This window comes from Sander vitreus, chromosome 12, assembly GCF_031162955.1.
Source record: "Sander vitreus isolate 19-12246 chromosome 12, sanVit1, whole genome shotgun sequence".
Taxonomy (NCBI): domain Eukaryota; kingdom Metazoa; phylum Chordata; class Actinopteri; order Perciformes; family Percidae; genus Sander; species Sander vitreus.
The window spans coordinates 21,514,834-21,532,326 of record NC_135866.1 but is presented as its reverse complement, the minus strand read 5'-3'; the positions used below and the strand labels follow the sequence as shown (position 1 = coordinate 21,532,326).

Here is a 17,493-nt window from a genome sequence, read left to right as displayed (position 1 = left end):
GTAAGAGCATGTGTTTACTCCTGATCAATCATTCACTGCGGTTGGTCAACACTGCAGTGGTAGAAGTCACCACACAACGGCTGTTTTGTCGTGGCATATTAATCTTAAGGACTAGCTACTCATTTTCAGTATGGAGACATTTATTCATTTACTTCTGACTGTATGCACACTGCATCTGTCTGTCAATTTTAGCCCAGTTGTGAATGCATCCAGGAGGCCATGGACAACTGCTGATACCAGGTGCAGTATTCCTCGCTTCAACATATTTTATATTCACATATAACACCTTGAAAGCAGTGATTTAATATATCCTGCGCACCATTGGGTATTAGAAGAGAAACTGAGATGATAATGCATGTTTTTTGGGCACCAGTTGGGCTGGGCTGAGGAGGGCCAGAGCTGTAAACAGGCCAATACCCATCAACTGTAATTTGGGGAGCTGGTCATCTTGGACTCCTTGTAACTCTTGCACAGACAAAAAGGTAATGGCGTTTTTCTCAATAAATTGCATGAATTAGTCATTATAAGATGTTGAATGAAAATTATGATTACAACTTATATTATGGGTGGCTTGTGCAATACCTGGCAACAGGGCTGTAGTACTTGAGTCCGGACTCAGACTTGTCTTGGAATCGGCCATGGGACTCGCCAAATATTCTAGTTGGTCTCAACCGAGTCCAGCACTAAATGCTTTTTTTGTTGTTTCTTCCTCCTTCAAAACAAAAACATTGGTATTGGTTTAATTCACTATCCTGGTTCACGCCGGGCTGCGTCATATACCTCAATCATCAGGTATCAATCATTTTCATTTTGGCCACAGACACAATGGCAGCGAGCAGTTTGTACTATGAATTTTTCAGGACAAGTGATAAGTTCAAGAATGGGAACATTTCCATTTTATATTTTAAGTAAATAATATGGCCTAATTTGATCCTATAGTGTGTTACTCAGCACTTGCTTTTTGATTATTACAATCAATCAATCTAAAGCAAAATTAGCATCTTAAAATAGAAGATATACTGTCTCTCACATCACATAAATTACAAACAGGTAAGTAAGTGGTCTTGAAGAGGATTCTTTTTTTTTTCTGTCTTGGTATTGACTGTCTCTCATTTGGACTCGGTCTTGACTTGGACTCAGACTTTTTTGGAATCGGTCTTGACTCGGTCTCGACTAGTCCTGGTCTTGGACTCGACAAAGGTGGACTTGACTATAGCCCTGCCTGGCAATGGTAAAACTAGAACTCCCCCCAAAACAACAGTGGAGTTTAGACTAGTTTAGTCTCTAGTTTAGTTACTAGTTTGGTCTCTAGTTTTCTGTCTGGTAGCACAGATCAATACATGGATGAGATAATCAATAGGTCTAAAGGGAACAATGGTTATCCTAAATCAGCACTTCTGCTTAAATAAGGTCAAGAAAAGTGGGCCTTGGTTTGACAATACTTAAATACTTTGTAACCTCTTGTAGACTCTAACTATCAAATATTAGCTATTTATATGGAATGTAGAAATGAACAATTATTGAATTAAGGCTATATGATTTTAACTGCACTGCTACAAACATAATGCCACATGGCCTACTGCTACAGTGTTTCTGTATGAATCTATATCTCGACAATGGTGCAAGGGAATGGACGTACTGAGTGAATTTAAGAGCTAACTAATTTTTAACTCTGTCTCAGGTCCATTTTCGATACATGGAGAAGCCCTCACAGTTTGGTGGCACACAGTGTATTGGGACACTGTGGGAGAAGATGGCATGTCCAACAGTAACAACACCGTGTCTTGTGACAGATTACTGTGGAGAGAGCTTTACCTGCAATCAAACAGGCAAGTCCCATCAATGACCGCTCATACAACATATTCTCTTTAAGCTGATGGTGTTTTGTCTGATAGTGTAACATGTAAATCGGTCTCTCTGTCTATCCAGGGCGCTGCATCAGCCAGTCCCTTCGCTGTAATGGAGAGTCAGACTGTGATGATTTCTCTGATGAAGAGGGCTGTGAAGACTTCACCCGGAGAGATGACAAGTGTTCCACCATACTGCCGATCCCTGGCGCTGAACGTGGCACTCAGGGGTAAATACTGCAGAGTTATTACTAATCTTATTGCTATTATCCACTTTACATAGTTTTTGCTGGTTTTAAAAGCAATGCAAATGAATTAGCAGGTACACTGCATAGTTACCTGTAAATTAAATAATTTCAATAAGCATAAACACATCAAAAGCACTATTTCTTTAAACATTGGAAATATATCCAAATCACACCATTACTTATTTTACATGTATCTTTATTATCCTCACCTAATGACTCATTTGAATGATTCTACTTTGCCTAGCTACAACGTGTTGACTGGAGACTTTGTGGATCATGTACTTGACCCGAGTTACTTTGGAGGAGCGTGTGAATATGTCTATAATGGTGAATGGAGGAAATTTATCTATGATGCATTCTGCGAAAACCTGCACTATAATGAAGATGAGAAGAACTACAGGAAACCGTACAACTACCACACCTACCGCTTTGTGGTAATGTGATTTATTTCTTAATAAATGGGCTGTTTGAACAAAGACATTTTGACATAAAGTTTAACCTTGTACAGGCTCAAGCTATGTCCGAGGGCTCTCACGAATACTATGAAGATACGGTGAGCCTGCTGAATGCGAGGAAAACCATGAGTTCTTCCAGTGCCGGAGTCACAGTTGGGATCAATATGGTGGAAGTGGGACTGAGTGGAAGTGATGAATCTGAGTTTTTCAAGAATATAACACAGCATAAAAGCAAGGTATGATCTATTGGCGACAACGTTCAACATGTTCTATATGTTAACAAGTGCAATTAGTTTTGTTGTTTGTTTTAAATATATCATTACTAATTGTTTGAGGTCAGAGTTTGTTGATCTTTTTCAATATTTTGGGAAATATGCTTGCTCTTTTGCTGAGAATTAGATGACCACTCTCATGTCTGTCCATTAAATATGAAGCTATACCTCCAGAAGCCAGTTAGCTTAGCTTAGCTTAGCATTAAAACTGGAAACAGAGGGAACCAGCTAGCCTGGCTCTGTCAAAAGGTAACAAAATCTGCCTACCAGCACCTGCAAAGCTCACTGATTAACACATTATACAGTGTTTTGTTTGTTAAATCAGTACAAAAACCAAAGTGTAAAATCGACAAGTTTTTATATCAATTTTACATATAGGCCTACAGTTGACCATCTGTTTCCCCCTGTTTTCAGTCGTTATGCTAAGCTAAACTAACACTCTCCTGCTTATATTTAAAACTTAAATACCCAGGATCAAAATGTCCCCAAATTTCTTACTACTCTAAAAAGTGTTACCGTAAATGTTTGTGGCCAAAAGTAAGGACATTATTTCAGGTTTAAATAAGTACATTTACAGTTTTATAAAAACTTTACTCTTTCAAATCTTGCCTTTTTGTCCTCAGGACCTCGGTTTCATTAGGCTTTGGTCCAAAGTGGAAACAGCCCACTTCAAAATGAGAAGTAATAAGCTGATGCTTCATGAAGATTTCTACGTTTCACTCATGGAGCTCCCTGAGCAGTACGACTTTGGGAGTTACTCCCACTTCTTCCGCACATTTGGCACCCACTATGTCACAGAGGGAATTATGGGAGGAACCCTTGAATATGTTGTGGTTGTCAACAAAACATCTATGGCGAAATCAAGTACTGTGGGCTTTTCAGTTTGTTAATAATCAATGTCATCTAAGAGATAATGTAATGTAAAGTAAGTAACCTTTGTTTAATTCTCTTCCCTAACTCTCACAGATATTAACAGTGAAAAAGCTGGCAGCTGCATTGGTGCCTCTTTTGGTTTAAGCAATTCCTTCTCAAACACTGACTCAGTAAATCTCAAAGTGGGTGGGAAGCATTGCGAAAAAATAAAAACGAATGAAAAAGGTGAGACATTGAAATTCTATTACGTGTATAAGCTTTATCTGTAAAATGTCATTAAAGGATTGTTACAGTATACACTGTTATCAGAACTGAAATTTCTTTCTTTTTTTCTTTTTTAAATGTAGGCGCGAGCTCTAGTTCAGCTGTGATTGAGGACATTGTTACTCTAGTGAAGGGGGGAGTCACACACAGCAGCATTGGCCTGTTGGCTATCAGGAACCCTGACACCTACAAAAACTGGGGAGCGACCCTCAAATACAACCCAACACTCATCGAATATGAGGTGACTTAACTTAGATGATTGACATAACATGCTCTGAACAGAAGAAAAACAAAACAAAGTTATACCATCTCAATCTATAACCACACACTGCTTTTGTGCCTTTGCTGGTGTGGTCTTCTGCTCTTTAGTAGGGGTGGGGGGGGAAATCGATGCCGCATATCTATTGCGATATTTTCCGTGGCAATACTGTATCGATACATGGACACCAAGTATCGATCTTTTATTATCTAAATTGCACATGAGAATTTAACCTTTGGGTACTAGAATAATACGGTTAATTGCTTTTCAGTTCACTTGAAAATTAAGGTGAGATGAACAAACCAGAGACATTTTATTTTTATTTTTAGACAAAACAGATGTTGACAAAGGTTTGCTTTGGGGACATAATTTGAAGTTGGAAAACTGGTAATGAATTGCAATATATCGCAGAATATCGCAATATGTTTAAAATCGCAATAATATCATATCATGACATAAGTATCGTGATAATATCGTATCGTGAGGCCTCTGGTGATTCCCATCCCTAATTTTTAGTTACTTTGTTTTACTTTTTTCTCTGTCCTTCCTGCCTTATGACCTAGACAATGCCAATTTATGAGCTAGTGCGCCTCAGCACAGCCGCTGGCCATGTAGGTGCGAGACTGGCCAACATGGAGAGAGGCTGGGATGAGTATCAGCAGCAGTTTGACGCCTGTCGCTGCGCACCCTGCAGACACAACGGCATACCTGTCCTCACAGGTACCTTCTGTACGTGCATCTGTAAGTCAGGCTTCTGGGGAGAGGCCTGTGAGGACACTCTCAGAAGAGGTGAGACTTTTGTCATAAGTAAAAACAGTGGAGGTAAACAGATTAAAATAATTTCCTTAACTAAAGGAATATTTTGACATTTTGGGTTTCACTTTCTAGCTGAGAGTTACCACACTCACTCTCACACCACTCTCATATTTGTCTGTTGCACATGAATCTGGAGACAGGACACAGTTAGCTTAGCATAAGGGGCCCTATCTTGCACCCGGCGCAGCGCAACTGTCTTTGCTAGTTTAAGACTGACGCAGTTGTCAATTTCCCGTCCAGCGCCCGCGTCGTTTAAATAGCAAATGCACTTGCGTCCATCTTTGCGCCCATGGGCGTGCTGGTCTTACAGGGAGGTGTGTTCAGGTGCATTCTTGGCGTATTGCTATCTTGAGGCAGCGGGAAGTGATCGCACCATTGACCAACAAAAACCTGGTCTAAAGTCAATAGCACAGCATTTCATTGTTATTTTAATAGCAATTTAGTAAAATGTGCCTAGGCTTATGCACAGCGCATGCACACTATGCTTGTTACACACACACACAGGGAAGCGCAGCAGCACACAAACATGCAAAAGATTACAAATAAAAATATTACGGTGCAAATCCGCCATCATAATAGCAATACGCCAAGGTACAAACGCGCCTGACTTTTAAAGGGAATAGGAGATGACACTCTGATTGGTTTATTGCATGTTACGCCCAAAACACACCTATGAATTAATGAAGACACTAAGTACAACCCTTTGGAACCATGCGCCCGGCGCACGGACCCTTTTTTCCGCCGTCAAACTAGCAAAAGTGGATTTGATCACGCCCTAAACGCACCTGTGCCATGCGCTTCACGCCGTGCCCTTAGATCGTTAAAATAGGGCCCAAAGAATCAAAGCAGTAGGGAAGAGCTGGCCTTGCTCTGTCCAAAGGTAAAAAGAAATCTGACTACCAGCACCCCTAAAGCTCACTAATTAACATTTTATATCTTGTTTGTTTATACTGCACAAAAACTGAAAATTGTAAAAACAACAAGCTTCTTTGGTGTGTGTGAGGTTGCCAGGCAGCATATTTCCCAAAATGTCAAACTATTTCTTTAAATAAAAGCAGCAATTCCATAAAGGATACATATTCCATTAAAAATTATTTTACTCTAAATTATCTATATATGATAATTATAGATCATTTTGCAGGTGATCTAATGCATCCAGACCTTTTTTTGTGAAGTCACAGGTAATTACAGCTGTCAGTGAAATGTAGAGGAGTAAAAAGTGCAAAACAAGTGCAAACCGTAACAATTTCTCTCACATGGGCAGGAGTGTTTTCTTGAACAGATTGAAAGGGACTATAGTGTTATATAGACTGTATTGAATATATTTTCTGTCAGAGACTTACAAGCTGCATGTTTCACTTGCTCCTTGGGTCAGAGGATGTGATGGAATGACAGTGTGCAGACATATCCTGTTTCTAAATCTATATGCTTTTTAAACTGCAGCTTAAAACTCCCTACATTTTTCCTCGACAGACACCAAGACAGATGGGTCGTGGTCGTGCTGGGGGGCCTGGTCTTCCTGTGGATCGGGGAGGAAGACTCGGACAAGAACCTGTGATAATCCTGCACCTGATGGGGGCGGAGCAACCTGCCTTGGCTCCTCCTCTCAGACTCAGCGCTGTTAAAGTCGCTCACCTTCCAGGGTGAAAATGCTGTTGAGTGCTAAGTAAGCACAATCAAAGTGTTTTTTAATGAATAAAAAACGTCTCCTCCACAATCCCTTCATAAATTGTGAGCTCTAAAAATTTAATTAAAATGCATGCCAGGACACGACACAGTGTGTGTGTGTGTGTGTGTGTGTTTGTGTGTGTGTGTGTGTGTGTGTGTGTGTGTGTGTGTGTGTGTGTGTGTGTGTGTGTGTGTGTGTGTGTGCGTGTGTTTCTGTCTGAGCTTTTCCTAAGCACAGGAGTGAAACTGTCAACTTTAGATGCTTTCTATGTGTGAAGGTTATATTTGGGTAACAGGAGCTGAATCCAGGTCAGTGCTTAAGGCAGATCTAGTTAAATGCTTTAAGGCTACAAAGAAGAGACTTGGTTTACCATTCTTTATAAAATATTCATTGAAGATATCCCATTCAGGTCAAGTCCGTTTTTATTCAAACATGATTCATTATGTCACACCAGGCAGTCAAAAAAAAAGACAAACACGACACAGACCAAAGTTCATTTTTCAAGGAGGGTTTTTATTAATCTTTACGTCAGGGCTGTTGTGCAGATTTTAAATGCATTCAGTAGACTCTTGCTGCAGTCCTCTGCACGCCATGCCTCCATTGCCGGGTGCTGGGTTGTTACACTGTCGACTCCTCGTCATTGTTCTTCCATTGCAAGATGACCATGCGCCCCAGCAGCTCCAGCTGCCATCAATGGCTATATCTGTCAGAAGGGGCCACATCACATCTCATGTCATTATGCAGGTCATAATGTCAATGTCTCAGTCAGTTTTAGTGCAAAGAAAGAAAAATAATGTTGGATGCAGTTTTTAGCATTTTGGATCTTTAGAGCTAACCTTTTCGCCTAGTAGTGATCTCACAGCCCCGTCCAGAGTAGCCAACAGGACACACACAGTCACACCTGGTGCCTGTTGAGGGAGATAAACAATCATCATTATCACTTATATCATTACCACCACTATAAACATCATCAGAGCCAATTTGTGCACAATGTGTTTGTGTTTATGAACAAAAACTCCAGAGACAAGTTCTGTTTGTGTTACAGGCTTTCTTGGTCATCTGTTGAGGATTATAAAGTTCACTCAAAGGGACAGTTCACCCAAAAATAAAAAAAATATATCTTATCTGTAGTGCTGTTTAATTTAGCACAAAAAGTAAGGAAATTTGTGTTTGGTAGATCATTTCTCTGTGGTAACAATTCTTTTTTGCAATAAATCTTATACCGTTGGAAGGCCTGTTTAGTTCCCTTTCAAATGGTGCCCCATTTGTCGCAAGTCAGCCAACGTGGTTGTGTTGGTCACGAACAGCACGCCCAAACTGATCCCACAAGTGTTCAATGGGGTTGAGGTCAGGACTGTTGGTTGAAGAATGGTATGCTATCCCACAGCAGTGTGTGACCAGGCTGGTGACCAGCATGAGGAGGAGGTGCTAGGTTGTTGTGGCTGTGTATGGTTCTTCCACACGCTACTGAGGCTCCTGTTTGTGAAATAAATAAATTGTTCAATTGCCAATATGTCTTGTTTCTTCAAACTTCAATCATCCAATCCACCAAACACCAAACGAGTCAATGGCAGAATAAGGTGTTTGGCATTGGCAGAGAAGATTTGGCAAAGTTTTCATGGGCGCAACCCACATACTCAGCGCTGCTGCTCATCCCGCAAATGCATGTTCCTTACAAATCGGGCACCACCAGCGTACTCATGAAAGAGAGGCTCCTTCTCCTCGGCTGAGCTGTAACTGCAGCTAACCGATACTGCTAGATCAGCTGAGCTAATAAACGCTACAGCTCAGCCGACAGGGACGCCTTTAATGTTCACAACTTGCGGTGTCACAGGTACGAGCCTCTAGTCCAGGAGTATGCTTCCTTCTGCACGGTGATGCGGTTGGTGGGTGTAGTTTGATTAGAAGAAAATAGTTAGAAACTGTTCCCAACTAGGTCTGTGGATCATCTTGAGTTACCGGGTCATGATTTCTAGAAAAAGACATTGCTGTTGAGTGTTTCAGATGTATTTTTTTGGTGCTTTGAGCACCACAAGCCGAGTTCCATCTAGTTGCATAATATTCAAGAAAAGGCAGACATCATCAACACTGGGCAACTTACACCAGAACAATCTAAATTTATAAATAGCACCACAGGTAAAGAGGAAAAATATGTATTTTGGGGATGAATTGTCCCTTTAATGTTCAACTAAACCTTAAGCTTTAGCACAAAATGTGAGTTAAAACAAAATGTAGCTTAGAAAAGGATTAGGCTAATGCAATGAGTTTTCTGTCAAAATCCAAACGGATGGAAAGAAATTGTATTAAACTAATAATAATATCCTCTGAGGTACCTTTCAAAACGGCCACTCCGTTGTTGTGGCATGGAGCACATCGACATGGACTAGCCTCTGCCAGGTACTCTGACAGCGCTTTCTTCAGGTTTCTTTTCAGGGTGGCATCCTGGGAAAAGTCTCTGGAGGTCACCAGCTCATACAGCGGCAGTGTCTAATGAGAAGCAAATGTCATTATTAAGCCTAATATATACTGTTCAAAATCTGATTCTCTTTTTTATAGAGTAAATTGGAATGCCCCACAAGTGCTGAAACTTGACCATTTGTATTTGGCACAGTTTGTATTGGCGTCTTTTGCTGTTTGTATTCCAGATGCACTTGTTTGTAATTGTGCCAATCCTGGTAGCACCGCGGACCAAGTCTTTTTTTTTTTTATGTTTCTGCATCAATTAGTCGTGTCAAATTCCGTGTAGACTGTTATTACAGCCTCAAATTGAGATGGAGAAATATAAAGGAAGAAGAAAAATTGGTGTTAATTGACATCAGGATTGACATCAGGATGGCCGAAAACCTGTGCATCTTCCGCCGAAGGCTAAAAACACATCACTTCCAACTACACCTTGGATAATGAAGAAAAAAAATGTCTCTCTTGATACTGCACTTTTTCATATGGCTCTTTGTAACATTACCTATTTAGAGCTAATGTACTTGCACTTACTACTTGTTGTCTGGAGTTTGCACCGTCAAGGTTAAATGCACTTAATTGTAAGTTGCTTTGGATAAAAGCGTCAGCTAAATGACATGTAATGTAATGTAATGTAATTGTGGTGATCTCACAAGAGATTGTAAGAGACAGGAAACACATAGATAAGAGAGAATTATGACTTGGATTATAACATGTAATACGAATAAAAACAGAAATAGACGAGTTTGTTTAGTAAAGAGACAGAGACACTCACTGTTTTGCGAATGAAGTCGGGGTTAAAGCGCACGCCTTCGCCCCAGAGCCCCATCAGCTGCGGGGTGGGAAGCTTTTTAGACACCAAAGCAGTGATGGATTCACTACTTCCACCCCTTACAACAGCAACAAAGTCCTCCACCGTGCTGCCATGTACTGTGTCCTCTGGGGGGAGACAGAAGGACTTCAGAGTTTTAGCATCAGTTCATGTGTCTTATGTAAAACACAACATATTTTGCAGGACATTTGATAAAACGTGGAACCTCACCTCCCATCTCATTCAGCAGGCCATTACAAGATCCACCCGCAAAACCCGCAGACACATAAACACCTTCAATGTTGACCCCGACCTTAAGGCCTGCCGCCGTACAGTGTTTGTAGTCGTTCAAAGAATAATCTAGAACAACAAAGGTAGTCAGTGGGTGGTTACTGCCTGTCAACATTATATTATGGTTCAAGAAATTTAGAGTCAACATTTCAATGCAATGGTTTATCACCTATTTATCACTAGTGTCAGTGTTAAGGATGATATAGATGATGTCACTGCCATTGCCAGACCCCAGTATCTGATCATTATAATTATCTTACTGCATTCTTGCGACTTGTAGTAAATTAAGAAATTTAGCAATTAAACCAAACTTGATTTGTCCGAGACCACCATGACTCCAGTTCGGCAGATGCTAATATGTATTACCTGTCTTCTCGAGCTTCTCCTTGTTCAGGATAATGGTGTGCTCATAGTCTCCTCCGAGGGCTGCCTCTGTGATGTAGTGGGTGCCGTAGTCCCTGTAGATCTGTCTGTATTCCCCATAAACATAGGACTGTGGCAAGGAGCGCAGGCGCTGCAGGAACTCAGGGTGAAGCATCAAACCATCTGATTTCAACATATAATGGGCCAGCTCCAGTTCTGCTTTGGCTCTCACAAAGCTGCTAGTCTGAGGGGAGAATCAGCGAAAAGCATTGGAATGGATATTTCACTGCTTTTTAAGATTGGAGTTTGAATTTGCAGATTTTTTAGAAGATGACTTGTGGATTTGTATAAATTGTAAATCCGTAAGGTTTGGTATGTTTTGTTTTTGAAAAATCATCAGGTTGTACAAAGGTCAGGAGAAAAAAAACAAAAACAATATCTCACCTCGCCAGAAGCACGGCGTATCTTCCGTTCTGCCTTGGTGTATTTTTCATCTTTGAAGCTGAAGCCAAATGTAGCTACTCCTGGAATGGCAAACCCAATGGAAACAGAGGTTTGGGTCTGGCGCTCGTTTATGGTGTGTTCCATGTACTCAGAGTATGAGTTGAAAGTCTCCAAGGTGAAATCATATGAGCCTTTTGTCTGTAAATACATGGGAAACAAAATGTCCTTTTTAGTGTGTAATAAGCAGGACCCTATTAACAAAACAATGTATTTACTGCCAGCTATGTTTAGAAAATGGAATAACAGGTGAAATATGTAATAAGATAAACCATGATCATTACAGGGCAAAAATTTATCCCAGCTTATGCAACCAAAGACAAACAATGGCACCATTTTCTAATAAGGCGGTCTTTACGAAGGGTTTAGGTTGTAGCGGTATTAATGTTATGTAGGCTAATCATTTACTAATGCTATATAGAGCAGCTCTAAACTAAAATGAAAAAGAACACATTGTTGGTTGATAGGTTGGCTGGTGTCTTGCAAAATGCAGTTATAAATGTTATAAAAAAGGTAATCCATTAATAAATGCTTCATAAGTTTGAATTTTTTTGATCCCGTTCCTCTGCAGCCCTTTTCAGGAAGTATAGTCCAATCAGTCAAAGAGAATTTCCATAATTTGGTAACCTAAAAATTCTTATTATTATTGGCTTATAACTATTTTTTTGTTATTTTTGAAGTACTCTAATTGTAATTGATTTCTTAACAATGAATAAATGAATTAGTTAAGTGAAAGTGGTACTGGTATATCAACACCAACTCAATATTTATTATACAAAAGTGTGATTGCCAGCCGGATTCACCTGCACAGTGTACTGTTGCAAGTTGTAAGGCTTCCTGAATCTGACATCCTGGATGAAGTGTGGCAAGCAGCTGCCAGCGTAGTATCTGTTATCAAGCACCACTCCCTCCAGGTCACTGTTCAAGATGTTGATTCTGAAAGATGGGTAACAGCAAAAGCATTAACAGCGAGCAGATTGATTTGAGAAGAGTAACATAGTAACACGTATCTAGGGCCTCGGAAATATCTGTGACTCACAATGCAGACCAATACGACTGTGACTCACCCTTTGGCAAGATTTTCGATTCCCCAATACTCTTCAGCCTCCTGCCTGCAGGGCTTTGGAACCTTTTTACAGCCGACTTCATCTGACATGTCCCCACAGTCATCCTCCCCATTACACTGCAGAGTTCTGTGAATACAACGACCTAAAGGAGAGGAAATCAGTGGATGGCATTTAGTAGCCTAATGGTTCATTTCCAAATTTTGGAAATATGCTTATTTGCTTTCTTGCTGAAAGTAGATCCAAATATGAAGCTACAGCAAGAAGCTGATTATCTTAGCTTAACATAAAGACTAAAGACAGTGGGGAAGAATAGAGAGTATATAGGATGGTGTAGGGTGTACCTGTTTGGGCACAGAGGAATCCCTCACACAAAGGAACATTGTCACAGGTGTAACGGGATGGAACGTTACAGGCCTCCTCCTCCCTGCCATGAAAATTGCATGGCTGCCCCCCAAACTGAGATGGCTGGGCCAGTTTAGCGTAGCGATACTGGATGGTTGAAGGAGAAAAACACATAAACGGTCAGAGAAACACAGAGGAAAGATCGCCACTAGCCAATAAAGGTAGTGGAATAGCTCACAAACTGCTCCAGGGGAACTATAACAGCTGAAATCCTATTAGAGTGCAGTTTTCACTTTCTCATGTCAAGTTTATTAATCCCCCACCTAGTAAAGTGGATGAGATAGAGCACTGAAGTACATCAGCTGAGACCTTTGCCAGCAGTGGAGCACCTTACCTTAACAGAAAAACAGCCCACAAGAGTCAAAATGCTGAATGCCTCAGACTGCAGAATTATCTCTCAATTTTAACACTAGAGAAACAATTTATTCACCAAAATCTAATGACTGTATCCAAATCTAATCTAATTTAGGATAACCAGTGGATTACAATTGGATCAACAGCCAGTAGTGTAGTGGGATTTTGGGCTTATATTTCATTCAATGCAATCCATAAAACACATGTTTTGTACATGTTATTTAGTTTCTTGATTGTTACGTTAAGTTTAAACAAAAATTTGACATTTTGGGAAATATATTTATTCGATTTATTTTAGTTAGATGACAAGACTGATACCACTTTTGTATGCTAAAGCTGCTACAAGCAGCTGGCTAATGTAGCTTAGCACAAAGACTTGAAGACTTAAAATCAATAGAAAAAGCTAGTGTGGCTCATCCAGAGGTGACAAAATCTACCTACCACCTACTGTTTTTTAGTTGCTCATGTTGCTCGCCTGCATCTCAATCTGTGTGTGTGTGTGTGTGTGTGTGTGTGTGTGTGTGTCACTGACTGCACTTGTAATTTAAACATCAGCACCCCGAGGCCCACTAGCTCCTGTCTGGTATCATCATACTTACTCTTTTTTTCTGACAGGTGTCACAGCGTGACCACGAGCTCCACTCTGATAAAACACAGTCCACCGGATGAACTAGCACCTGATCGCCCACTGACCGAGCTTCACGAACACTAGGCTCTTCATCGCTCGCTGTTGTCACGGCAACTTTACTGTGACATGTAGATAAGAATCAAATCAAAACAACTTGACCGTTATTTTGACAAACATTTTTACCACTTTGGATGCAAAGGATTTTCCACAAAAGCATTTTGCGGTAGGATTGCCTACTGATGGAACTACAGATAGATCTTAATCCGAGGAAAGACAGTCGATTTAGTTCCAAGTGGGGGGAAAAAAAATCACCTAAAATCTCACACTGAAAACATTTTGAAAACTATGTTGGAGCATAGGAATCAATGTCTTTGACAGCGATAACGTTACACACAATTAAACCCAATGGAAATGAACATTAGCATACTGTATAGACAATACATTTACCATTGCACTGAACTGCCTTGTACTATATTTATTTATTTAAATCTTAAATCTCAGACTATACTGATATTGCACTATTGTTATACCGTATACTTAAAAGTTTTTTTTTTTATATTTCTTACTGTCCTTTCTGTTTTTATTCTTTAAATGTTAAGTGAGTGTTGTACTTTGAGAGCAAAGATTAACCAGAGTCAAATTCCTTGTTTACGCAAACCTGGCCTATAAAGCTGATTCTGATATATTACTAAACAGACAAGTAAAACTCATACCTTAGCAGCACCAAGCACAAAGTACCATAAAGTAGACAGCAGTGCAAACTGAGGGCACTCATCACTCGTATCACCACAGGAAGCATGGTTGTGTGTTATGACTGACTGAACCAGTAGAAGACACTGCTCAGTTCTCTATGTAAACACAACCTGATCAATACTGGCCTGGATCTATACTCAGTGCAGCCATTAGACTCAGACGTGAAGCTGAATACACAATACTGCAAGCCTCAGAGCCACAAAACAAGGTATTAGGTATTAGGTCTTGTGTAAGTGTGTATTTAACACAGGTATGACTCAGGTTTAAAGTGAACAGATTAGAATCTATGGACATGTTTATTAGGCGATCCAGGAGGTCTGGATGCCTTTTCAGTTATCATAAACTTTATTGTGTATTATTATTATACTTAGGAATGTGATGAATCTGAAATGGCAAGAAAACATAATGTAGATTAAATATGACGGTGTTGGAAAATGAAGGCTTTGTAATGAAGTAAATTCCGGTTACATGCTTCTGTTGTCAACTCATGTAACTTGTGTTTGCATACTTCTGACCTTTAAACTTGATTTTGGATTTTACAGAATGACACAATCAATTCACTCAACTTCAGTTTACTGACACAGTGAAAAGCAACATGACACTCAAACTAATATCTAACTACTTGTTACTAATACTGCTACTACTGATTTACTAATAATATAGTTATAGCAAACAATATATGAGGATGTTGTCCTTGCAGTACGTTCTGTGGGCTGTGATTAGTGGATACATGTCCGTACATGACAGCAGTGGTGGAAAACTCGTATTTGTACTTGCACTATAAAATTGAGAGGAAAACATTGCACTTTTTACTCCACTAGCTTTTTTGACAGCTGGAGTTGCTTACACATAAACATATAAGATTATAAAATAAAACCAATGGTTCTCAACTTTTTTGTCTTGTGACCTTTTACAAAAAGCAGATGTCTATGAGTTATAGCAGTTCCATCAAAATAGATTTCCTCTCTGAACTTCTCAGATGATTTCATTAAAACAACAAATGTCCCAATATTTCACAACAAAAGCAAAGACGGTAAAAAAGACCCAAGATGTTATATAAATGTGTCATCTCATGACTCCACAGATTGATCTTGTGACCCTTTGGAGGGGGGGCCAACCCCTACTGTATGTTTGGAACCACAGAAATAAAGTACCTAACTGTACAAAAAGTGGTAAATCTAGCTCCACTTTGACCAGTTACAATAAAATGATGCTTACACACAGATGTATCAATATAAAACAAATCATCTGATAATGTAGTATTTAGTAAGGTGTTAGTAACAGGGGCCATCTGTCTGTTTGATAAACACTTTTGATACTAAATGAATTTTGTTTTGAATACTTCTGTACTTTTACAGAAGTATGATTTTGATTGACACTGTGGCACTCGTGTTATTAAATAATATAATCAGACAATGACAATGATTGACTGCATGGGCGATGAGTGCAGTGTTTGTGTGAGGAGAGCAGCCTCTGTTGGCTGGCTTAGAAAAAGATGGCATTGAGTTAAAGATAGAAAGCCGAGCAGAAAAGTGGGAATCACATGATATTTTATTTGTGACTGAACAGTGGCATGGGTACAGTGTTTGGGGAAGTCATACAAAAGTCCTTTTTTTCTCTTTTCATGACAATTCTTAATTCCATAAATAAAATTTACAAAATATTTTGGACTATTTCTCTTCTTTTTTTTTTACACGAGCAGGGGTACAGTTACCATTTCTTATTGTAAGTCTAGCAGTTAATAGTGATATCTCTATTGTTCGTATAAAGATGCCTTTCTTTTTGACCATTTTGATTCGGTGGAGCAGACCTACAATTTTCCCCAACTGCTTTGTTACAACAATGACCTGTTTACTGTATACAAATGACGTGACAAGAAGAACAGTGACTGGACAACAAAAATAAACCTGATAAGGCATAGAAATGCACTCTACTGTCTCTGAGATTGTGGTTAAGCCAGTATGGGTTTATTCTGCTTATTTATTTAAAAAAAACAAACAGAGATATGATTCAAAGAGGCAAATTGTAAACAATGCGACCTCAGCTGGAAATGTAGAATATCTAAAAACAAAGAGATTCAGGAAAATCTGCCTCCTATTTACTAAAAAAAACAAAAACAAACCTGAAACCTTTAAGGAGTAGTGGGATTTTTGTCGCTATCTTTAAGTTTGGCGACCCCTTCATTTCTTTCAGTGTGACAGGTACAGCAGGCTTTGTTTTTGAATGACCATGTAACACAGATTCACAGTTCATATCTCACCAACCGAACAGAAACAAAGACATTTTCAGAAATTAAAAATAAATGGCTGCAAAAGCGAAACAAACATCCAGACGTCAAAAATGGAGGTGCTGGTAGGGCATTGCTTGAGAGAAACACAGGTAGTTGGCATCCAAGTGGCAGAGAGCTATCTTATGGCACAGAGGCTCAGGTACGGGGGACTGGGGAGAGAGATTCTTATTTACAAAATAGATGTTTGGCAAATTTTGATTTCGACATTGATGCCTCAAAGTCATCTCGATACCTGCAATGACTCGGCGTCATCAACTAAGAATTCACAGCTTTTAAAAAAAGAAAAAGAAATGATATCTATTTTTTTTTTATTGGTTTCAGGTCTAGAAGGAAGCTGCAGAGAACAGTTTTGCTCACAGCTGAGTCCGCTGAATCCACATCAAGTCTGTTCATGCAAAATGGACGAATCGGTGGAGCAACACGATGAGAACATTTGGCAAATCCATCTGCTGTGTACAGTCTATGCTGGTGGCGGCTGACAAACCGAAGGCCAGCCACTTACAGTAGGACGCTGCTCCTCTTGAAAGTTTCCAAAAAATTATTTGCATCATCAGTGTCACCATGGCCGTTTAACATATCCTCACAGGTATAAACTCATTAATCCGTGACAGGAGGAGGGTGCAATCGCCCCCTGCTGTACTGTATGTTTCGGTCAAAGATCAAAGGTCACTTCCTGGTTGAAAGGTTATTTGATTGGACAATAAAGCCAAAGTCTGGTTGTCATGCTGAGGAGTACAGTACAGTGTGTTGACTTCTGGAGGAAAGTAGATCCCAGGATAGCCAGCTTATTACAGAACTGCCAAAATATCCTTTAAAGTTTAAAAAAAACAGAACAAGTCTGTGTAATCCATCTTGGAGAGATGCTGCTGTTCA

General features: G+C 39.7%; 2 protein-coding genes across 2 annotated transcripts; one reads left to right on the top strand and one right to left on the bottom strand.

Annotated features, from left to right (window-relative positions):
- The first annotated feature begins 130 nt into the window (after window positions 1–130).
- c8a (complement component 8, alpha polypeptide) lies at window positions 131–6,659 on the top strand. Its single transcript, XM_078264419.1, has 11 exons — window positions 131–240; window positions 374–482; window positions 1,682–1,829; window positions 1,930–2,077; window positions 2,340–2,529; window positions 2,604–2,786; window positions 3,446–3,686; window positions 3,789–3,920; window positions 4,043–4,200; window positions 4,782–5,007; window positions 6,508–6,659. Exons 1-11 carry the CDS (start codon window positions 131–133, stop codon window positions 6,657–6,659), a joined length of 1,797 nt encoding a protein of 598 aa, XP_078120545.1.
- Window positions 6,660–7,242: 583 nt separating this feature from the next.
- On the bottom strand, window positions 7,243–14,376 carry c8b (complement component 8, beta polypeptide). The gene is made up of 12 exons (XM_078263765.1): window positions 14,291–14,376; window positions 13,549–13,696; window positions 12,535–12,682; window positions 12,194–12,335; window positions 11,930–12,062; window positions 11,070–11,267; window positions 10,629–10,869; window positions 10,203–10,331; window positions 9,936–10,099; window positions 9,037–9,190; window positions 7,540–7,611; window positions 7,243–7,406 (listed from the first exon to the last, which is right to left on the bottom strand). Exons 1-12 carry the CDS (start codon window positions 14,374–14,376, stop codon window positions 7,252–7,254), a joined length of 1,770 nt encoding a protein of 589 aa, XP_078119891.1. The 3' UTR covers window positions 7,243–7,251.
- Between the last annotated feature and the right edge of the window lie 3,117 nt (window positions 14,377–17,493).

Coding starts and splice junctions, on each gene's coding strand:
- c8b (XM_078263765.1), bottom strand. CDS start 14,376: ATGCTTCCTGTGGTGATACGAGTGATGAGTGCCCTCAGTTTGCACTGC. Junction 13,697..14,290: donor TTGTGCTTGGTGCTGCTAAG/GTATGAGTTTTA, acceptor TACATGTCACAG/TAAAGTTGCCGTGACAACAG. Junction 10,870..11,069: donor TACGCCGTGCTTCTGGCGAG/GTGAGATATTGT, acceptor TTCTCCCCTCAG/ACTAGCAGCTTTGTGAGAGC.
- c8a (XM_078264419.1), top strand. CDS start 131: ATGGAGACATTTATTCATTTACTTCTGACTGTATGCACACTGCATCTG. Junction 483..1,681: donor ACTCTTGCACAGACAAAAAG/GTAATGGCGTTT, acceptor ACTCTGTCTCAG/GTCCATTTTCGATACATGGA. Junction 2,787..3,445: donor TAACACAGCATAAAAGCAAG/GTATGATCTATT, acceptor TTTTGTCCTCAG/GACCTCGGTTTCATTAGGCT.